The sequence below is a fragment of the Myiozetetes cayanensis genome, unplaced genomic scaffold, assembly GCF_022539395.1.
Source record: "Myiozetetes cayanensis isolate MyiCay16 unplaced genomic scaffold, myiCay2020 scf2-11, whole genome shotgun sequence".
Taxonomy (NCBI): Eukaryota; Metazoa; Chordata; class Aves; order Passeriformes; family Tyrannidae; genus Myiozetetes; species Myiozetetes cayanensis.
In genome coordinates this window covers 108,405,189-108,429,759 of record NW_026087411.1, presented here as the reverse complement: position 1 = coordinate 108,429,759, position 24,571 = coordinate 108,405,189, and the positions used below count along the sequence as shown (strand labels likewise).

The 24,571-nt window shown below is 42.2% G+C and overlaps 1 protein-coding gene across 1 annotated transcript in view; it reads right to left on the bottom strand.

Moving 5' to 3' along the window:
* The window catches only part of EVA1A (eva-1 homolog A, regulator of programmed cell death), a 205,919-nt gene that overhangs the window by 113,306 nt on the left and 68,042 nt on the right, over positions 1 to 24,571 (bottom strand). The window contains exons 3-4 of the mRNA XM_050315447.1: positions 22,402 to 22,525; positions 5,236 to 5,388 (exon numbers count right to left, since the gene is read on the bottom strand). Of these exons, the coding sequence (XP_050171404.1) occupies positions 5,236 to 5,388; positions 22,402 to 22,525 (277 nt within the window). The remainder of the gene's footprint in view (positions 1 to 5,235; positions 5,389 to 22,401; positions 22,526 to 24,571) is intronic.

Here is a 24,571-nt window from a genome sequence, read left to right as displayed (position 1 = left end):
ACCTTAGAAAGGAACAACATGGTCTGACACTCCTACACCTGCTGCTCAGCCCACAGACATGGCTTTATAGCTGGTTTAAAGGACATATGGTGAAATCAGGATGAAGCATGAGAGCATTTCAGCTGCAAGCACTTGCATCTGCTAAAGGTCGACCAGGCATTATCTGATCCCCACAGATTTCAGTGGATATCCCATCCTTTCCTGCCATCCCAGTCCCACTCTACTTTTCCCTTCAGTGCCAGAGGTTACTCCTCCTCCTCATCGGTCCAGCTCCACAGTTTGGAGGCCTTTTCTTTTTAAATATTTGATTAAGACTGGATTAGAGCACAGCCACAAACTTGTACTGATGGAAACAGGGTGGAAAATGGTCATGGATGGTGAAGCAGAAGAGAGACAGAAATGCACAGCTGCAAGGGCAGGAGTCTCTTAAAACCAGCTCTTGTGCTGGCAGGAACAAGTACCATGGAATAAAATAGACATTTTACTGCATGTATTTCATACTTATTCACATGCTAGACCTGATCACATATAAACAAACTAGAAGGGTCCATTATTTATATGGTGTAATAAATGTTTATATGAGAGCTCTGCTTCAAATCATATATACATCTGCATTAAGAGGAGGAAATCAAAACAAACTGGGTTGGATCACCTTCTGTCACTAGAAGCATTAGAATGAAAAATGCCAGGGAATGAGTACCTAAAGAACTGGCTCATTTGATGCGCTTCCATTATCAAATCCCATGAGTTAGAGAGCACCACTGACCATCTGAGTTTCCTCAGGGCTTTGTAAACACATCCATTTCTCCCCTTTATAGAGGCACAGGAGAGAACTTGTATGTTAAGTGACAAGGACATTTCACTTCTCAGCAGACTGCTCAGCTTAACCCACACATCACAACCCAGAGCTGGGCTGTGGAGCCAGGGTTCCCACGATCTTGCGCTGACTCCAAAGCCAAGCCCAGATTCCTTCTACCCAGGGTGAGCAATTAAATAGCTTTGGGCTTTTTGTATACGTGATGGAGAAAGACAGGGGTCCTTGAGAAGCAGATCCTATGTTAGAGGTCAGCTGAACACGTCCATCTCACTCTCTGTGGTTCAGAGGGGTAGCTACTGTAAAACTGAATAACGTGAACATGTCAGGTGTCCTGAATATGATCAAAGATATTGCACCACTAAGTGATAAAAAGGATAATCATTTTACATCCAAGTTCTTCCTCCTCGGCCTCCAAATTAGATCATTACCTTGCACTCAGATACACGTAGGGAAAGGCCATTTTTTTAAATTGGCTTTTCTTGGTATAAACAAGTCACTTAGAGATGCAGGCAGAGGCAGCTGTAAACAGCACGAAAAAGGGGCAAAGGGCTCACTAGGCTGAGGGAAATTAATGGTTCATTGCTTGTAAATAGCTATTTCCCCAGAGACTACCCTATGCTCTGTGTATGCTCTCTGCACATGCTGGCAGCAAAGTGGAAGCTTTATTAAGGGAGTTACAAATAGGGTCAAATTCCTTTAGGAGCTTTTCAGAGTTCCCAAGACATTCAAGGAGGGGTCCAGCTGTTTGCAGGGGTTTCCCATTACGGTCAGAGACACAAGTTTTAGCATGTTTCCAGTTAAAAGGAGATCTGGCAGATTTTCTCTTTAACATGACAGGGATAGGATGGAGTTCTTAGCAATAATTTTCTCTTCACAGATGACAAGCACATTCATATAGACTTTAGACAAAGAGAAAGCATGGCATGGCATGTGAAGTCTGACTTAGGGATCTTACATCACCCAAAAGTAGCACAACAACAGCTGGATTAAAAGGGCTGCAACGCCACGATACCTCAGGACCCACCTCAGCACCTAACGTGCCTCATGCCTCTGGAGAATCTGGGAAACTCACTTTTGGTGGACTTTATTTCCTCAACATTTCTACAGGAGTACAAGGTCTTGTTTTTCAAGGCAGAAATGACACAAATTAAATTATTTTTTTAACTTTTATATGCAATGCTCTATTAGGCCACCTCTCCTCCCCATCTTAGACCTCAGATCTTTAAAAGCCTCACCTGTACAAGCTGTAGATTTCTAAATTCAATCCAAATGTGCATTTTTCTTCCACAGGGAAAAAAAAAATGGAATCAAATTTTCTGAACTGTTTTTCATTAGGAGAGGAAGAAAAGATAACCTTCAGCACCTTTGAGGCAAGTATGAGTTCTTCACTCATCAAGTAGCTCATTTTGCCTGGATATAAATAATCACTGCAAACTTGTCCAGGAGCTACTTCCCAGTAAAAGGCCTTTTGCCAAGGCTCAGACTTGACACAAATCGTCAGCCCCATGAAATTCAAACAGAATAAATCTTCCATATACAGAACATAGCTCGGTTCTGCCTTACAGGAACTAGTTGCTGCCACAAAGTCTGAGTCATATGGTCATATTTGTAAGATCAGCTCGCTGTGAATGTCTGGGATCAAAGGCTGTCATGGAGCAGCCCTCCCCACACTGGAAACGTGGGAATGTGCAGGGAAATGTTCTCTAGCTAGCAAAAGCTTTGATTTATAAATTGTGATGTTTCCACCTGCTCCCAAAGGAACAGAGTTGCCTGCTGGGCTAGGCAGGCCCGTGGCAGAAGCACAGCTTCTGGAGCAGGTTGGGGGACCCTGAGTGCTGCTCCCACAGTCACTAGTGGCAGCTGGGAGTACAACTCGCTCACTTCACTGCTGCAGCTGTAGGCAGGATGGCGATCTCTTGCAGCTTGCTGAGGGGAAGTATGGTGTGAATATGCTTTTTGCTGATTTTGGTTGGAGATGGATCCTACATCAGTTTCTCCTGTGGCTCAAAGGAGTGCTATCTGCAGCCACAACTCACCTTCATGTTCCTGAATCACTGGAGCTCTGTCCCATTGGGTCAGCTCACACAGGTGGATGAGAGGAAGGTCGTGAGGAGCAGAGACTGCCTGTAGCATTGGCAGCATCACACTGAGGGATCTGCAAGCTATTGCTGGAGAGACCTGAACAAACACTCCCAAATGCAGCTGGGATTTGAGGGTTGAACCATGGGGAGTTGAAACACCACCTGCTCACTCCCAGGTTTTAAGTTAAGCTCATACCCCTCCACTTCACTCAGGATTCCAGCATGCAGAGAAACATCAAGGTCAACAGCTACAGTCTGTCTTTCACCCTGCTTACACAGTGCCCAAATGTCTGGGAGAACCCCAGGGAAGTCTCTGCTCCATGATGAGTTCCTCATCTCTCCTCTCCAGCCCTGCAGGGCATTCAGGCAGCCACTGTCCTACCTACGTACCTCCTTGGCACCCCAGCAGCTCCAGGCTGACTTAACACAGATACTTCAGACCTCAGCAATTCCAAACATGTGAATATTTGCTTGTGTCCAACATCTCAGTGATTGTTAGCATCAGTTCACAGCTTAATACCTTGTGCTGGATTTTAACATAAAGCTGCCTCAGCTTTCCCATCCCCTGCTTGTTGTTACAGTGCCTTGTACTGAGCCAGCTCTCATAACTAGTTTCATGTAAGAGCTGATACTGGAGGAAGGCCCTGCCTCATCCCAGCAGCAGGCTGTGTGCTGCACTCTGGGATCTGACACCTCATTTCCTTGGGCAAACATCCCAATTTGTAGAGCTCACAAGGCCAGTTTTTGGCATACAGGCACTAGAGATGCTATGGCACGTGCAGCCCTGCTGTCAGACCCCACTGCTTGTTCACTGCCTCCCATCCCATTTTCTGGTGTCACACACCTGGATCCCAGACAGTACAAGTTTTGTGAGTTAGTATCTGGGTAAAGAAGAGTAAAACTTTGCAGCGTCACGTAGGGTTCTGCTTCAGGCTGACATTGAAGAGCAGGCCCCTGTGCTGGTACCTTGTCACTGCTACGTGCCTGTTCCTGCTCTCTCAGCAAGGACAGAGGAGTGGGGTGCTCAGGTCTACTCCAGAAACCCATCCAGTTTTACTGACTCAGCAAGTTCTCACCCAGCAGCCCAACCACCACAGAAACCAAAGCACAGCTCCTCCCAAACACCACACAAAAGTGGTCTAAGCTAACCTGTCTCACATATCTGTTTCAGCTTCTGCACCCTGGCACCTGAGGGACAACAGAAGCACATCCAGGGACACTGGTCACCTCAAGAGATGGGAGGTAACTCGTTAAAGGATGTTGACTCTGCTGTCATGCACTCACCCATGGGACTGGGTAGGAGACTCTGCACCGCTCAGTTGTGCTGCAAGCGCTCAGGTTTTCACAGCTGCACAACTAAGACACTCCCCACGCTGCACAAATAACCTGACTGGCCTGATTCCACCTGTGGGTTCCTACTGACACCCATCACCTGTGTATCATATTTCCAAGCAGTCACTTCACATGCTTCCATTTGAATAGCATTTAACTCCTTGAGGGCACTGGATCAGCAGCTGTGAAGCCAAAGATCTTCATATACAGCTGAACAGATCCCAGCACAGGCAATAGCAGCAGATCAAGCTTCCCTGTACAGCTCCCACTGAAGCCTTTCCCTCTCTGGAGGCAATTCCTTTGGGAAACCAGTTAATTCCCTCTCAGCTCTGCTGAGAAGGATCATGAGGAATGTTGAACACAGGACTTTGTACTGCAGACTGTTGTTCTCTCTGTCACAGCCTAAAATATTCAAAGTCATTTCACAATGGCTCAAGAACAGGCAGTTCTAGTGAATGTTTTTCAATTATTTATCTTTCACTCTTGACTGTAAGAGACTATGATAGCCTGAGAGTAAAAAAGCTACTTGAAGATACTGTAAGCCAACCATAACATGATGAAACTTAACAACTTGCTTTTTTAATTCGCTCCCTTGCTTTAACTTCGGTGAAAGTTTAAATGCAGTATCAGGGCTTCAATGTTGCAGATAACACATGACAATATGTTCCTTCATATTTTAGGCAGAGGTTTGGTTTCTGAACCACCAGAAGGACAGAAAATTGAACAAGAAACCCAAACACCTTCCATCATATAATCTGATGTATCTGTTAAAAGCCTGTGATTTGGTAATTTGGCTGGAACATCTAGCTGAACCTCAGTTTGGTGCTCATGATGAAGCTCACCTCTGGTTAACAAGGTGCCACACATCAGGAGCACTACCATGGCAGGTTTTATGTTCCAGTCCTAATTTTCTGATCAGGTTCTGTGCCAGCACTACCATGATGACAGTAAATGAAATCACCCTGCCCAGTTTAACACACTCTGTCAATCCATCCCCCTGCTTACCAATCATGGGTATCCCTAGGTTTTGGTATGGGCACTCCAGGCCGCCTCCTTGTGTCCTCCCAAAGATAGCAGAGTAAATGGCTATCACCATGCTCTTCTTACAGCTTAGCCTCAGCTTGTCATCTTCACAGGCTACTTTACTCTTGTATTCATCTGGAAGGAAACAAACACTTGGTTACTCAGCTGATCCAGAGGTGGGCACCCAGCGGGGAGGGTGGGAGCCTTCTCACCTCCCCATGGTGTGAGCTCAGCAGCAATTCAGGGGTGCACATCAGCTGCCAGCACAACCCCAGCCTTAGCACTGCATTTTCTAGAGGAGCACAGATCTTTCCCATCATGCATTCTCCCTCTGACGTTATCAGCACATTTAATGAGCATATTTTAGCCTGGCACATGTCAATTCTGTTAAATAGCCAATAATTTCATTTTGCAGACAAATAAGTGAGGAAGTATGGCAATTGAGTGATTTCCACATGGTGATATGGCAAGGGAAGGTGAAAGTCTGTCTTTGGGAACCTACCTCATCCATATCAACCCTTTATGTGCCAAGCACTTATTCTACATTAGAGAAGCTAAAATTCAAATATCATCATTCTTAAAAGCCTTTTTTCCCAGCAGCTGTCCCTTGGCAGATCCAATAGGAGCTATACTAAATTTGTTAATTATGGAAGCCACTCCTGCCTGTTGCAAACACAGATATACAAAAGCTGCTCCCCAAATTCTTCTCAAAATGGTCAGCTCGAGAATGCAAAATACATTCTTGCTTTTGTAAGGTTGGTACACACAGAACAGTCACTCTGTGTACATCTCTCAAGAAGACTGGACAATCATTTCATAAGAAACCACATGTCATTCTCTTCTCTTCACTGTTATTTGGATTATGGGAACCTCTAGAGGTCCCAACCTAGAATAGGCCCTCCCCATGTGTGTCTGACTAGATATCACTGAAAACAAACAGTATTTTGAAGAGCTGAACCTTTACAGCTAAACATCTACAACTGTGACAGAAAGAGACTAAGAAAAAGGCAGTGATGTAGAGAGTAAAAACTGAGGTGGCATGTCTGTGGACACTGCAGCCAACTTAGGGCACAGCCAGGAATACACCCTCAACATCCCCAGCCTCTGGAGAAGGACCTTTCACCTTTTTATGTTATTTACCCTTATAAATGTGGCCACAACAGCATCCAGATTGCTTAATGGGTAGGGTCTGTGACCCCTGGTAACCCCCCAGGCATGATCAGTCATTTCATCTTGAATGCCTCTAGTTGTACCAGGTCAAAGTTGTGCCAGAGAGCACATGAGCAACCAAACACATAACTATCAGCCAGTGCCTGGGGCTGCCTCTGGCCCTCTATCATTTCCTATCATAGACATCACTTTTGTATCTCTCTGACAGCGGTTCTCAGTGTCTAGTGTCACACAGAGACACAGACACACACATATATATATATAAATATATATATATATCTGTAAGAACTTATGCAAAGTCTAACATCCACCAAACTATTCAGTAACTGAGAACACCAGCTAATAATCACCTTATAGGCTGATATTCAAATCTTCAAATCCTGGCACTTAGCACTTAATGTCATATTGTTTTACTGCAGTGTAATTCTAGAATGACATTACAACTGAATTCTTGAATTCTAGAATTCAAGAATAATTTTTCCTTGTTGGTGATGGAAAGTAATTTTTCCACCGAAGTTCAATCATAGAAGAATTTAGGCTAGAAGACTCCTCAGGAGGACATCCAGCTTAAACCACGTTCAAAGAAGGGCTAATTTCTGCTTTAGACTAGATTTTTTCAGAAGCAACTACATGGAGAAAACATGTGTTACACCAAAACATGAACATGCTGATTTAAAAAGAAATATCTGAGAATTAAATTATTCCTCATATTCAACTTGAAAATTCCTACTTGAAGCTGAAAAATAGCCCCCTCAAAGTAGATGCTGTTCAGAGCATCAGCTGGAATGTGAAAACCCTGATCCAAACCTTTGCAGTCCAGATGGGAATCTTAACCCTAGACCCTACTCCAGTACGTAATCTCTGTCTCACTTGCAAACTTTTTTCAAACATCCCTGAAAGAGCCTAGTTTTTCTCCCACTGCAGAGAAACTTTCAAAGCTCTAAAATATTTACTGAATGTGAAAACACTTCATGATCCATCCCTGTAGATGAAGACACAATTAAGGCCTACCTCATTCAAGGGAGAGTCTGTGCAGAGAACACACATCCCTCAGCAATAACCATGTGTATAAACCCACGACCAGCTGAGTGTGTAAAACATGACAGGAATCAGAAGCTTTTTGCAATTTCAGAGTATGTAACGAGAGAAGACCTTCATGTAGCTGTGAAGAATCAGAGGTGGACTTGACAATGTCAGGTTAATGGTTGGACTTCGTAATCTTAGAGGTTTTTTTCTAAACTAAATAACTCTATGATCCACAGTCAACATGAAAGCATCTGAGTGCTACACTGAACATACTAAGGGGTTTCATCTTCACCTATAAATGTCTCCCATAGGAATTGTGTTTCTTCTGTGAGGGAAATTAAATGAAAGCTTTACCCTGCTATAAAGTATAAAACTTAACAGAGTATAATAGAAATTTATAGACTTATTAGACCTTTTTTTTCTTTAGGGAAAAAAACAAACCAGATTAAAACTAAAAGCACAAGGGCACAAAACTCTCCTATAGGACAAGCTATACATAGTTAATGTTAAATCAATATTAGAGAAAAGAAGAATACTTGTGACTGGCTGAAGTGGTTGAAATATGAAATAGTCAATTAGCTTTAAAGAAAGAACAATTTTGAATCCTCTAATGAGAGGGTCCTCTGTGAAGGTCTTATTTCTTACAAGGCACTAACTCAATTTCCTCTTCCAATTTGGTTATTATTAGCTACATATCTCAATTAACAAGTATAACTGATTGCTTAGCCACATATTCTACGGACTCATTTAAGGTCTTTAGAATATTTAATAAATTCTGCTGACCATTCAAAGTCAGAGCTTGTAATTTGGAAACTTGACTGGGATTTAAACACAGTGAATATTTCACTGAGCCCACTGGGATGGACAGGCATTCACAACTGAAGGTCAGTCTAGCAGTGATGAGACAGCCAACAACTTGTCCTTATAGCACCTTCCAGTTCCTAAAGGAGCTACAAGAGAGCTGAAGAGGGACTTTTCATAAGGGTATGGAGTGATAAGACAACGGAGAATGGCCTGAAGCTGAGGGAGGGCAGGTTTACATTGGATATTAGGAAGAAATTCTTTACTGTGAGGGCAGTGAGGCACTGCAACAGGTCGCCCAGAGAAGGTGTGGATGCCTCATCCCTGGAAGTGTTCAAGGCCAGGTTGGATGAGGCTTTAAGCAACCTGGTCTAGCGGAAAGTGTTCCTGTTCATGGTAGTTGCATTGGAGCTGGATGGTCTTTAAGGCCCCTTCCAACCTGTACCATTTTGTGATTCCATAATTCTACGAACAACAAAACACTGCCTCTCACATTTGCAGTTCTTACCCTTGTAGCCACTCTGGGAAGTTGTGTTCAGGGCTTATGGGGGAAGCTGCCTGATGGATGGCTCAAAAATCAAAGTGGGGAGGTGAACCTGGGTGTACACTCCTTGGGAGCAAGGGCAGTTCGTGGGTGATGTGCTCCCAGAACACTGCAGTGTGAAGTAAGAGGGCTGCGCCCCTTAAAGCAGATGTCACCTTCCAGTCACTAAATTCTGCCCCAGGAAACATCTATTTGAGCTACCAGTCCCCAAGGCTCTGGCTGAGTCCAAACTGGTTGGGCTGCAGTTTCCTGGTCTGGCACAGAGACACTGATTTCTTAAAAGGTATTTTAAAAAGGAAGGAAAAAAGAAAGAGTGAAATACACAGTAGTACTTCAGTCTCTCAAAGTGTTCCTTTAAGCTTGATCACTGGAAGACAGTCTTGGTGTTTCTGGGTAACCTGATAGAAATCTGGATAAACATACAGATAAGAAAGTGATGCCATAGAGGACACAAGTCTCTGAAAGTATTTTCTACTTCATAGCATTGCCATCATAACCAGGGTGAGCAAAAGCCAGACACTGGTGGCTCTCAGGCACTGGACAACAGTAAGGACTGTGACTGATATTAAAAAAATACAGAGCTAAGCATCCTCCATATATTCACTGGTACTTCACTGATAATAACCTGACATAAACATTGAAAAGAATCGAGGCAGCACAAGTGACATAAGAGAGCTGGGACTGGGAACAAATGTGCATTTTTCTCTCTCACTCTCCCAAGCAGAACTGGCCTCCTACAGATCACTCACAATCTGGTCCTAAGCCTGCTCTAACTGTTACAGTCTGGATATAATTCAGGCCAAACGCAAACATTTGTATTAGTGGGTTTCATGTTTCACCCTGAAAAATTAAACACGCTTAAATGGCCTCGGAAAGGTGGCAGTGATATTCAGCAAATGGCTTACTCCACTCTAATCCTCCGTGCAGTCATTTGTAGGGCAACAGAGATTTACCATGATTAAGATATTTGCTAAGGATAATATCCCTTTTATTATTGCCTGGTTTCAGAGACACTGGCTTAAATATAACTCAGTAGAGAGAACCCAAGGAGGGAACAGCTGCAGGCTTTTCTAGACACATTTTTAAAGGTCACTATGTGACACTATTATAATGTAGCTTGGACAATTATGGGAAAAAATATAAATGTTTCTAATAGAAAAATGGGCTCTCTCAAACAGTAAAATGAATAAGAAGACCCATTTTAATCATAGGATGCATACAATAATATTAACCTATGTGACCTATAGTAAATACAATTACCCCGTGTCTTAAGAACATTTTCATTTTTGGTCCACAACAATTTTTTGAATGATCGGTTCAAAGCTCAAAACTAAATGTCAATTGCCTCAATCTCTTCAAGACCTTAGAGAAAGATCCTGAAAAGATTTTGTTAGATCACTAACAAAGTGATGGAATGCATTAATGCCAGAGTTCTACCTTGTCTAAAATTATGTTTTTGAACAGAACTTGTGGGAAAAATTATGAAATTTTGCTAAGTAAAATATGCATACTTCACATAATCAGTGCATAATAGCTGACCCTATTTCCCAGATCAAAGAACTGGAAATACATGTAAAGAGAAATCTGTTTTCCTCACAAAATCCTAAAGGATTTCAATCTTAGAACTGAGGATCTGAGCAAAGAAAGTGATTTTATAGGAAACAGAGATGATTTTGCCCAATTAATTCTTGCATCAGGATTGTTTCCCATAGAAAACTTTCTTGTCTAGGTTATAACTATATATAAATAAATTAATGAGACTGCACCCAAGATGCCACTTCAGAACTGAACTAGACTCTTGTTAGGCAAAATTTCTGTAGCCCAATTTTTGCCTTGTTCACCTTCATCCCAGCTTTGTTACCTGTTCTACTGCATGTCACCCAAAACAAAGAACATTTCTCTCCTCAAAACTCATAATTCTTCATTATATCCAGCCATTCCACCATCACCTAATTAACAGATAAATGACCATGGGTGGTGGTTAGTGCTGGTCTGTGAAAAAGGCAGAGGGACCACCCCTTTCCTCACTCAGCCACTCTGAGACTCACAGTGGGCCAGGTGGCACAAGTGGAATATGCAGCCTTTTAGTCATAAGTTAAAATTCAACAAACTTTTACAGACACCAGAAACCATCTGCAAATAACAAACATGATGGTAACACATGTGGGGAGATTTTGGTAATTTCAGCACATGCCTAGGGAGAATACTTAGAGTGCAAAAGTCACCACATAGCCATTTTTTATGTCAGCCTAAAGAGAAAAGCCAAAACAAGGCTTAACCATGAAAATACAAACTCTTTACTACAGGTGTAGTCACTCCAGACCACAATTCACAGAGTCAAAGGGGACAGAAAGCACCTCTGGAGAATGTCTGGGCCAACCCCCACATTCATATCAGAGTCAGCTAGAGCAGCAGGCAGCTGATCTCCATGTCCATTTAGATTTTTAACACCTCCAAGGATTGATACTCCACAATTTCCTTGGAGAAATTGTTCCAGTGATACTGTTAATCATGGGAGAGATTAGTGTAGTGAGTACCTGTTACTATCTCTTCTACAGGAACTAGGAAGATGAGTCTCCAAGACAAGAAACCTAATAAACACTAGGACAGACACCTCTGAGCAGCATCCTTGAACATGAGTGTTTTGCACAGAACTGCACATGAACAGCTCTTCTTGGAAATACCCACCCAGTGCCCTTTCTTGTCACCTGTGAGTGCTGTTTTGTTTTTTTTTCTTCCTCCATAATCAGCTAATTCCCAGGACCTTCTGAAGATATATAGAATATTTTCTAGTGCATGTAGATCTAAGTCCATCCTCACAAAATTAAAAAGAAGAATTACATCTCAAAGCAGAGGAAGCAATGGTGCCTTGGACAGTATTTACTGACTACTACGCTACTCTGTGAAGAAGATGATTGCATTAAAGGGATATTTTCCAGTCAGTGCACCCCTTTGAACTTTTGCCTTATGCTTCTATTCCTGTGTTACATGTTTATTTACTTTTCATTTCAAGGAAGCATTTGTTATTTTAGTATTGCATCCCCTTTTGCACTTCAGAAGATATAATCAGATTCTGGCTTCCATTGTCTCCAGATAATAACCATAGATTTATAGAATCCTGACATGGTTTGAGTTGGAAGGGATATCAAAGATTATCTCATTCCAACCCCCCTGGCATGGTAAGGGACACCTTCCACTAGACCAGGTTGGTCAAAGCCCTGTCCAACCTGGCCTTGGACACTTCCAGGGATGGGACATCTATAACCTGATTGGGTAACTTGTTCTAGTGCCTCACCACCCTCACTGCAAGGAATTTCTTCCTAGTATCTAATTTCTTCCTGATATCTAATTTAAATCTACCCACTTTCAGTTTAAAGCCATTGCCCCTTCTCCTGTCAGGGAACAAGTCAACACATGTCAGAAATTTTCCCCAGTGAAAAATGCTTACTATTTAGACCAGTGCACATTGCTCTCCTTGCTTTTGTTTTTTTCCAATTTCACTTAAACACGCACCTCCTCTCCTGGGTTCCAGAGCTTCTTTTTTATCCATGTGAACCTGCTACTAATGAGAACCTTTCTTCTACATCAGGCTTTGAATAAATCCATATCAATCCAGTCAGCATTCCCTTAGGCAGAATTGGGTGGAGGAATCCTTTCCAGGACAAAAAAAGTCTCCAGAGTCCTCGAGTACAGCCCTTCCTTTCACTCCCCCACATGCATTTCACTATGGCTACCTTGTCATTCCCTCATTTCAAGGGGATGTAAAAAGGATCGTCCCTTTAATTTGGAGCATAAAAAAGTGAGAGTGTTATAAATTCATACATTTGCATGGAAATAACTTTTAACATTATTTCAGTTCAATTTTCCCTTCAGAAACTTTTTGTGAAGGTGCTCTGATTTAACTTTTAAACTGAGGTTTGCTGCCCTCGATGGCATGGCGTGCACCGCTCATTTCTGCAGGAGCAAATCTGGAACTCCGAAAGATACAACTCGAATGACAGTCCAGAGTTACATCAAATAGGCAGCTTGCCAACTTCAGAAGTACCCTGAAAACTCAAGAGTGCCAAGTTTTGGAGGTCTGAAACCCTTTCGACAAGTAAGAAGATTGTTCTTTGCCAGCGACCTTGTCAGATTCCCTTAAAATTACACTCCTGATGCACCCATCCAATTTGCAGTGTTTAAAAGGCACCTCTCCCCACTGTCACTTTCATTAGTCTGAAGTAGTTGTCCTTTTATATTCTTCTGTGAAAAGGCTGGCAGTGTTGCAAATTAACTGCTACATTTCATTTCCAAAGTAGAGTTCAGATGCACCTAGCTGCACTCTCCTGTTGGACAGAGGTGCATGGTTATCTAAGGAGGGAAAAGGGAACAATATCAAAATATGTGCACTAGACTGTGAGATGAGCATTAAACAAAACACCTGGAAGCCCCAGACAAATTTAATTCTCATCCTACTTCTTCTATTAAAGAAATTGGGCTGATTTTCTGAAGCAGCTGTGACTTACTGTTGTTCTGCTGCCTGAGCCTCTGCCTCACCGTTTATTAGTCCTGCTTCCTGAGAACCTGCTGGCTAAAGTTCAGTGAAATTTAGCAGAAGCACTGAGATGACAAATATAGTCTTTTTTTATGAACTGGTAGCCAGTTTCAGAAGAGAGCCAAATCAGTGCCAAAGCTGGTTGTAATCACTGCACTATCCCACCAGTTAACCTGCATGGCTCTACTACCTGGTGAATTAATACTGGACATGAATCTGGACTAGCTACACCAAAGGAGGCAACAGAGCAAGCATGGCCAAAACTTAAAGATGGGAGGGATGCACTAGAAGTTACTTAAATATATAAGGAAAAGACTTAATTAGTACCACTATTCACAGCACTTTTGTTCTGCTCTTCCAGTGATGGTGTAAATTAGGAGTAATGCAGCTTAAAGTGATTATTAAACTAGCTGAAAGGGGAAATTCAATCTTATATCATTAAAACATTCTTCTACAAATGTTAAAATAATGGTGATAATAATTCTGTCTCAGGAACATTAAAAGAATACCTGATTGATATTTTCACATATAATCCATCGGCTTGCCTAGAACACACGATATGTGAAAATGAGGCCTACTAAATTAAAAGCTAGTTCACTACAGTCCTAAATAATTAAACACACAGTATTCCCTCAATGGTTTTGCCTGAGAAGAAAAAAAAATGTAGCTGGGAGAAGTACAGTAACCAAATCCCCAAAATTCATCACAGATGCTTTAGAAGTCCCAGTTCCCAAAGACACAATTAGGTGACAACCTCTAGTGTCTTTTAAGTAGTCAGAAAAATAACTGTGTAAGTGAGAAAAGCTTGATGCACAATTAGTATGATGAAGAGCTGGAAATATCAGGAGATACTTGTTTTAAAAAATGTATAGTTGATTTGAAAACCAAATGTCAGATTGATATTGAAAAAATACTGAAGAAATGCATGGTATTGGAAAAGTTTATTTCCATGCCTCTACCCCAAAGAAGATTCACTCCTCTCTGTTTCTTTTTTTTTTCTAGAAGACATTTATTTGAGGAGAGCAATTGATCTATATTTTCTGTCTTGAATAAGTCCATCTACAGGACCCCTTCAGAAACACTGAATAAGTTTACTTCTCCGTTCTGTGAGTCCTACACTCATGGTCTAAACTGTGGAGTCAATATAACAGGTCCAAACTTTCACAAAATTCAACCTTATCTCAGTTTATAACCATGTTGTTTCTGGGATATGCTTTTCCTGTCACAGTTCTTCACCAGTACACCAGAAAATTTCGAACTCTATTGTTCAGCACTTTCAAACCTCTACTACATAGGAATGTGTGGATAATTAAGTTTATGGGTTTCATTTTTAAAAACTTGGTTTCTAGGTGTTCTGATTAATTTCTCCAAGGACACCTCTTGCTTTTCTGAGGAGAAAACTCACAGATCACTTTGCCTCTGCCAGCAGCCAAAGTAATTTCTAACACCTGAAGCACCAGCCACAACACAGCCTCCATCATCAGCCCAGAAAGGTGTCACAGGTGCCCAGAGTGCCTAAGGATGGGCTGGATCTCCTGAAGTACGTGAGGGTAAAGACTCCCAGCTCCTTCTGGCAAAACTAATGACTCACCTACTCCAGCACTGAAAGAGTGTATTCTATCCCTTTCTTGTCCTTTCCTAAAAATTCATGTCATAAAAAAAAGGGTATTTTTATCCTTGGGTTTTTTTCCAGAATCCCACAGAAAACTTAAGTGCCATTGGACAAAGGGGATCTGTAAAAGTCACAGCTCTGGAATTTATGTAATTTAGGCAGATTTCAGAATTTGTCTTTCTTAGTGGTTCACATCTGTATACTGGAGACCTGACCGAGCAAAGCGAATCCTTACACCTTCATAGTATGAAGCACCATGGTCTGCACTGGCTCTTTGTTATGTCAAGCAGAGCTGACTGATTAGATTTGAAAGAAAAAATGGTGGTTTTTAAATATTTTTTTAGTATTTTTTTAAACTCTACCAGATCAGTAGTAGTTTCCTTCTCCATAGGGGTAGGAAATAATGATGGTAATAATAGTTCTATAATATAATTACATTATTATGCTATAATAATATTTTATGCATTTCATGAGTTAATATATTAATATTATAATCATATTTATAATTAAACGGACAATAATCTTTGCCTACAATGGAATCACATGTTCCTCTTAATCCTGCTCCTGACAGTCAAGTGATTAGTGTGCTACAGAGATAGGGCTATTTGACAGCTCCTGAAAACCTTTGTGCATCAGCGGCTTAAAACAATATTAATTGTTGGCATTAAGGCTTCTCTGACCCCGATTGTGGGCTGATGGATCTGTTCTCTGTAATTTATAGCATTCCTTTATTTACACCTTTTCATCACCACAGCAGTTGCTGCCCGAGGTTTTATTGCCCTTATAAATTTCCACTCCCTGCACCACCTTAACGGTTTTGAAATAATACAGATAAGCAAGAGTGAGCTGATGAATGCAGGAGGTAAAAGGTTTATTCTGTTGCCTCGGTGGCTGGACCAGAAGGATGTGCCCATTAAACATCCCTGACTCCATCGTGCTGCCTTGGAAAGCCTGGCCCACCAAAAAGCAATGCAGCAAACAATACAGTGAACTTCTCTTGCCACCAATAAACCTGTCTGACGAGGGAGATTAATGCTTTTCTGAAAGGGTTGATGACTACTGAATTACCAGTCTATCCTAGCACTAAAATCAATCACCAGTTAAAGGAACCAGGAATACATTTAGGTCCCTCTTTGCTCCTGTCTGAAATTTCTACAAAACCTCTGTTCTTTCTAAAGCCCTCTGCTCTGGCTCACAGTGCTTTGCAAATTCTGTCTAGGGAATGAAAGCTCTGAGGATGTGTGATGAGATGAGGATTTTCATGCTGTATTTACTGAATTTAACGGAAAAGGTGCAATTCTCAGCCCAGCAAAGTCAACAGCAAAGCTCACACAATACTTATTACTGAAGGAATGGATTGTAGGGAAATTAAAAGGTGAACAAGAGGCATTCACTGCAAGTCTATGTGGTCCTTCAAAAAGATCCTTTCTATTCTTTTCAGCCAATTCAACTGAAATCTGACAAGCAGGCCGGACCAATTCACTAAGAGACATGGAATTAGAACACAGACTATGACTCCTCACAGTACTTTGATAGATGGAAAAGCTCTGGCAGCAGTAATGGTATTCTACCTTCACACAGGCTCTGAAGCACCCCTGGCAAAAAAACCTGATAATCCTCACGAAATGGCAGACACTCCTGGGGCACAGTACAGCAGCTCTATCACTGTATGATAGAGAGCATAAAATTTAAAGACAACATTTTCATCAGAAGGTGATCTGATTGGAATTAATTCCTAATTGGCTTTTTAAATTCAGTTGCTTTCGTAATTAAAATTGCCTAGGGTTGTTACCTGAGTAAGATTCTGGTAAGGGCATTAGGATGAGCATTCCTATGTTTGGAAAAAAGTCATTGACTTTTCAGGAGAATTAACTGGGTCTCTTAGATTCTAATGAAATCTGTAGCAAAGAGAATGAAAGCCTGTTCTCTTAAAACACATGTCCAGGTTGATTCTCAGCCTGAAAGTTCTCCCATAAATCAAAGCTACAGGTTCCAAACTACAACAAAGTGAACTCCCTCACCCCCTTTCCTCCTCCTCCTACCCCTCACAAACTTTTGGCACTTCACCCTTTGCCAACAGAAGTGCAAGTTTCTTTCCCAGACACATTTCTCAGAGCCTTGATGTGCCTTTCCCAAATATGTTTTTATATTGTTACAGAGGGATTTGAGCTGCAATTGGAGCCCAGGTCACAATCCAGGTTTTCTGAAACTTCAAAGGCTTTAGGCTTACATTTGTGAATAGAAGAGAGAGGAGTAAAGTTTGAATTTACACTTTTTTACATCTCCGGGATGATTAATACAGGCAGGCTTCATGCCCAGCATCTTCCAATTATCACATCCAACTCCTTCACACAGCATTTTAAAATTAAATAAAAATAAAAATAATAATAATTAAAACAAGTTGGATGGACATTATCCCTCCGAGAGTCCTTGAAGTCATAAGCTAAAGGATTAACTGCCCAACAGAAAAAAAGGAAAATTTCACTATAGAATTATAGGAAGCTACAGCTCAGGTTCTTCAGAGCCAAGAAGGGGACAGTGCATCCAGAACAGCAGGACAGTACGGCAATGGCAAAGGAGAAGACAAGAGAAGGGCACTATGTGAGAGACTCATGGAATAAACCAAATAAATAGAGTAGGAGCCTTCTCCTCTCAACAGCTTTGCCAGCAAATGGCCACACAGACAACACATCTCATCCTAAGTATTCCCTTTGTGGAGAAGGACAAACACTTATGGTCCCATTTTATTCAGGGGTATCGGCACTTTTGAAACAGCAAAGCCAAAAAAAATAACCAAACAACCAAAAAGCCACTACAAGTAAGGAACTGCTGTGCAGGGGCAGATGGATCCCTGCTGGTCCAATAGCCCAGAGCCCCAACCAGCCCCAGTAAAACCAGCTGCAATGGTATTGCTGGGATGCAGAGAGGTGAAAGTTATTTCTTCAGCATGACTTGGGCAGCCCCACAGATCCTGTTCCCAGCCAGGATTAGATCACACAGCCCCTCCAGAAAGTCTGGCACAGAGAGCAAATATTTCCTAGCTTACAATAACACACAATCTTACACAGTTCTCTGTCTCTGAAGTGAGGGGGATGAAAAAACACTGAATTGTTTGAATAATATTGGTGAATACAGATTTCAGTTAGAGGGAATTCATGTTAGACCAATTAAATAGTATGTCAATTCACTCTAATTATCTGGTTCTGTAGCCTACCCAGTAATTACACTTAATGGGTCTAAATCAAATCAGCATGTTACCTGAGAAATAATTGGATTTATGTGAAATTTTTTAATGATTCTGAAAGATACCCTAGAGACTTAAATCCTCTGTGTGTTCAGGGCTTGATCCTGGGCTTCAGTGTTCTTTGGGTGAGGGTCTCAGGCTACACTGGCCCTGATAAATTAAATGTGCCTGTTCCCTGGCACTGAGGCCCAGTGGCATGGGACAGCCCACCACCATTCTCACCAGTTTTTTAGCCTCTAAAACAGGGTGGCCACATCCAGACTTCCCACTGGAAACTGCTCCTGACAGTGCCAAATGCAGTGTAGAATACATCTACACCAGCAGAGAATAACTTCATGTTTGAGTGCTACATCAACACATCCTCACCTTGACCTGGGGGAATCCTCCTGGGGGTTCACTGCTCAGTCTGTCAGCAGCAGGATGGTTTGCAGAGACACCTCCAAGTTTAGAACCACAAGCCGTAGCTGTGCTCTGCTGAGACCTGTACTGTGCCCTTGAGCATATTCCCAAAGGTTGGTGCATATGAGAAACTAAAGCTATACATGATATAGAAAAAATAAAATAAAATAAATCATAGAACCATTAAGGTTGGAAAAGTCCAAGGTCATCAGGTCCAACCTGAGGCCAAAGACTACCATGTCAACTAAAAATAAAATCTATGCCTCTATATGCTTTCAATGGACCTTGACCCTCAAATCACATAGCAGCTATAAATAAATCTCACTTGCCCCAAACTGAGACAGAATAGAGCATTTTATGGATAATTTCTGATCTCCTTAAACATCCTATATCTTAAAAGTACACACAGACATAGTGTATTTATTTATTTATTTACAGGCACAGAGAACACTCAGGAGTGCCAAACTCCTGGCATCTAAAAGCAGTTCCATGCACATATCTGAGCCCTGTACATGTAAGATGAGTGTCCAATAGGTCCCAGATCCTTCTATTGGATCAGAGGGGACCGTGATTAGCATAAGACTTCCAAAAAACCACAAAAGGTATTGAATTTCTCACTGTTTCTAGTTAAGCACACACTTCTCTTAACTATTTCTGACATTTCTAGAGGTGAACCACAACACCTCCTCATGAGTTTTCCCTGCTTCCAGCAAAAGCAGTCTCAGAGGGGTTAGTGCAGTAGAGATCCCCCATTGCCCTGCTCCCCAGAGCCCCACCATTTGAAAAATCTGGGTCTTTCAGTTTCAGCATGATTTACTGTCCTCCATCTCCTTGAAATTCTGCCCATGAGAAACCAAAATAGCACCTTGCCTTGTGCATGAACCCCACACAGCCAGTGAGCATCGAAACCACTAGATTTCAAATGCAGTGTAATGTCAGAGAGACATAACTGCAGTGACAGTGGCTGGAGGGGATGACTGCACCATCTCGTTATTCTTCAGCAAAGGTACAAGTAAATGCCACTAACTTCACTTTTGTTTTCTTTCAAGGAAGTCTTTCTTTCTAGATAACTAGCTCTGTTCAGGGGCCTTTTGAGGCTCCAGCATGACTGGTGGTGGGAGGGCCTGGATATCCTTATTTTATGTTAAAGGTGTCCTGTCCAAACTCTGTAGGCTACTTCCCAAAGCACTTCTAGTACCTGTATGCAAAAAACCACATTCATTCTACCTAGACAGATGCTTAACTAAAACAGTATTTCAGTAATGTGGTCACAACAGGCTTCCTCAATAAGCAATAGAAATGGATATCCCAAGAGGACAATGCAGACCTTAAGTAGCTTCCTATTAAAGTACTTCTGTCATGGCTGTTGTTAAGAAGGACAAATTCAGAAACAGAATTCGAGATGCTGCATTTGTCATCTGATAAACTTCTGGATTAAAACCTGTGCCAGGCAGTGAGTTCTCAACAAGGACTCTCTGGTGCTGTTTGGTTACAATTGTGTGAGCTCAGACTTTATGGAGCAGGTCAGCACTTCATATGACCACAGTTTTGGGCATCAGCTCTTAAGCATATATTCATTTAAAGCTCACAAGCCATACTGAAATAGTCAATAACCCAGAAAGCCCATAAAAAATTCTCATGATCCTGTATTTTGCATTGTATGGATCCATCATTCCTCTGTCCCCTCATTAACCTTCTCCCTATAGAAAGATGGAAAGGCTTGAACTCCCAAAAGCACTAGATTCTGTTTGTGAGACTTAAAATTAACATTTTGAATCATCAAGGAAAGGCAGACCATGTCCTGGTATCTTTGTGCAAAGCAAATCCTCACTTACTTCAAACATTGTTATTAAACCAGTGGGTTCTGATTAAAAGTTTGCCCAGTCACTAAGAGAAAATAATTTCTGTCAGGTTACCCTGTTTCACCCTGCAAAATTGGAGCTGCCTGAAAAATGTCTTGGGGAGATGTTTTCAAGCAGCTTCCCCTGCTCTCTTTCAGGAAAATCACCTACCCTGCACACACACAAACTCCTTCTTTTCTAGTATGCCTGTAATTAGCAAAGAATGCCAAGACATAAATATGTATGCACAGATGGGTCCTGAAATACCTTCAGAAGTTCAGCACAGCCCTCAGTAGTCAGATTTTTCAAGCGAGCTCTGATGCAAAACCTGCAGGTTAAGGAGGACTTGCCAGAACACCCTGTTAATTGCCCCTCTCGTGGAGGTGCATTTCTCACCCAACAAGGGGTGTTACAATCACTCACAAAAAAAAATCCCACAACACATGCAGGTGCTTCATTACCTACTTTTGATTTGAATTCCTCACAGATCTTGCCAGATCCTTTCACTGTATTAGTACAGGTCTCTGCCTGCTGGGGCAAAAAGTGTTCTTCTGTGCAGTTGCTGACAGAGTCTGATTGTTTCTCATTTTGTTTCAAATCTTTTCTGAAGTCAGATCTGTTTTTCTTCCCTGTTCAAACTTTTCTTTCTTGTTTCTTCCCCAAAATTTTTGCTGATGTGATGCTGGAACCATATTAGTTATGACATCTAAAAAGTTTACAATTAGGCTGATCTGAAATGCCTTGTCCAGACTTTAGTTCATAGAATCATAGAATCATAAAGTTTGGAAAGGTCCATCCATTAACCCAGTACTGCCAAGTCCACCACTAAACCATGTCTCCAAGCATCAAATCTACACCTTTTTTGAACAAGACCAAGGACAGTAATTCCACCGCTTCCCTAGGAAGGGTGGAATAGAGCAGCCAATTCGTTCCAATGGTTGACTACCATTCAGTGAAGAAATTTTTCCAAGTTAAACCTCCCCTCACACAATTTGAGGCCATTTCCTCTTTTCCTGTTGCTTATTACTTGGAAGAAGAGATTGAGCTCCACCTCACTACAACCTCCTTTCAGGTAGTTATAGAGGTGATAAGGTTCCCCCCGAGCTTCCTCTTCTCCAGGCTAAACACCCCCAGCTGCCTCAGATGCTGCTTTTAAAACTTGTGCTCAGATAGAAACTGGTCCCATTCTCCAGCTGACATCAGATGGCACAATTTGTCTTCCATCAAACCTGATCCATCTCCAAACTAATGTGTCTGCTTCCAAAGCACTGACGGAGAATGGTGTCTAGGCTGTGCTAACTTCCCTGCTGGGGCCAGGAGTTGGCCAAGAGGGTGTTGGTTGTCCTGAGCCAAAGCTGCACATGGCTCACTCCCAGGATTCATGACTGCACTCTCAGTATCCAGGCACCAGCCCCATTGAATTTAAACACAGCTAATGACATCACTCGAGACACAGGTTAACATTTCCCAGCCTAGTCTGGGAGCAATTAAAAGCTGGATTATGGCACAGCACGGGCAGGTGAGCTTCCTGTCACACCATCATCACCAGTGCCTGCCTTAGGCTCCCAGGCCTGAAGGGAGTCTTTGCCATGAGAGGAGCTCCCACTGCCTCTGGAGAGACTGACAGAGAGGGGACAAGCCCCACTACCCCCCTGGCTGCAGATGGAAGTGAGAAGTGGGAGTAGCCAACCCACCGCTGACAGCATGAGCTCAGCGTTGGCAAAGGCCTTCACTGGCACCTGCAAAAACAATCTGCAACTCAGGCTGCTGGCAAGGAGGAAGGACATGGAGCAGCAGCATCCCAGAAAGGCAGCAAGTGAGGGGGAAAGGGGAAACACTCTGCACTGCGGGGTTATGTTACACTGAAAATAAAGGTGGAATGGAATGAAAAGTCCTAGAAGGCCTCTCTGGTGAGTACTAAGTATGGAAATGCTTTGGTCTCAACAGAGCAAACAGATTCGATACTGAGATACTTACTTGGCCTGCACTTGTACCACACAATGAGGTACTTGCCGGTTCCAGGGCATGGATCTGTCCCGAAGAGCCGGCTATTGACGAGGAACTGGCAGCTCCGCCTGTCCTGGCACTCATCCAGCATCTTCTGCAGCCGGGGACACACACAAGAAACAGAGAAACAAAAGCATTTCAGTATCTCCATCAAAGGGATGGTCAAACAAGCTGGAGAAGGCCAAAGCCATCTCAGCCTCCTCACCCAGCCCTGGCACAAGGCAGATGATGGTGCTCAGAGCAGTGTTTACCATGGGAGCCATGGACTAGGAGAGGACTAAACCTTGCACTGTTCTAAGGAACAGGTTTTCTTTTCCCTGCGTGGATGCAAAAGGAGGGATGTGCACTTGGATGGTCACAGAGATTTTGAAACATTTGCATGCAATTTAATCATGTATAAGACAATACAATCCCAAGAAAAGCAGCTTTGAGGACATGGATCCACCTTGACAGTTAAAAGCAGAGACCCAAACTCTGCCATCACCATTCTGCTTTAGATTTCTCTGTAAATGCACGATTTCAAGAGAGCTCTTGTCTCAGTTACGTAAAAGCTGATATAAATATATATAAAAATTGTGATATTCCAATAATTAGTAGTTGTGATGGGAACACTGTTATACAGCCAGCTTAGTCAGTTTTTAATAGGGTTCACTCCTCTTCCCCCATGACTATCATGTCCCTTTTAGATAAACTCAGCAAGGGCCTGCAAGTCAGAGGGTCCTCCCACCACTGACATTTTGGGTCCTTTCCCTTTTCTGCACTGCTTTTCCTCTAGCGCTCTCTCCCCACTTCCCCATTCATAACATTCACAAAAACTCCATCTCAGAATCCACAGGGGCAAGACATTCTGTCTCCTGCTAGAAAATAGCTTCATTAAGGAAGATTAATGATTTCTTTTAACCCTATGATCCTGTAAAGCAGTGGTGGTGGGAGAGAATATTATTAAGTGGGTCAGTAATTAAGTTTAAATTCAGCTGGATAGCTTAGGTGGTATTTACGTACTCCTGCAGAGCCCCTAAAGCGCTAAAATTACCATAATGTTTGCCTGACACACATGAACCTGTCAGAGCATTTTGAGACCACAGAGAGGGGTAATCCACCAGCCTTGTTAAGTCCCTGCAATACAGAGCTGTGAATTCCAGTCCCAAATCAATTAATTTTCACTTTCAAGGAGGCACTGCAAAATCCTTCCTCAGAAATTCCCCTAGACTCCCCTGGTCTCTTTTGTCTTCTCCCTGTTCACTTTTCTTACATCCACCTTGATATCTGGGCTTTCCCACAATCTCCTCCCTGTGCCATTAACATAAAGGCTGTTCCTGCCCTGCCATGTGCCACCCAAATCAATTTTCTCTCTGCTTCAGTGACTGATTTCTATTTTTGATTTCTCCCTGAGTGTAATATACAGAATCTTTAGCATTATAACTCTGAATGTCACGCTCCGAACAACAGCTGTTCCAGTTTCAAGTGCAATTTGAAACTGCCTCATTTGTGGTTGCTCACAACTTCCTAAAGCATTCACCTTTTGGGCTGACACATGCAAGAATTCGTGCCTGCCTCAAGAGTGACCTTTATTTTAAAGTTCAAACCAAAACAATCCAAGCCTTTTCTAGAGGGTAGAGAACATATGCTGTTGTTTTCCACTTGCAGCAGTAATAAAATGCAGGCATCTCATTTAAAAAATAGAGGCTTTAAGATGGAAAGGCTGAAAGGTGAACACTGAAGGAGGTGCCTGGCAGCGTTAGCCCCGACTTGACCGTCACGTTAAAATGCACAGAAACAGCATATCCTTTCCTCCAGGCTCATAAGGGTTGGCTGCTCACTCAGCATGTGAAATTTAATTTAATGCAAAATCCAATGAGTTGCAAAGGAATTTAAGCAAGGATCCAGCACAGATACGTCTTTTCATTTCAGAAGGCAAAGAACAACTAAAACAACTCTGGAGTGCCACACATCTGGAGAGAAATCCTCTCAAATCATTGTGGACCTGAAGGAGTTTTCTGGTACTGGAGAGCCATGGCTGTGTTTACACACAACTAGAACTAAAAATATGGAGCAGAGGGAAAGAAGCAGCATCCCAAATGTTTCCTTTCTCACAAGGAAAGCTGTTTCCCCTCAAAGGCAGCAAACTCAGGGTTTTAGT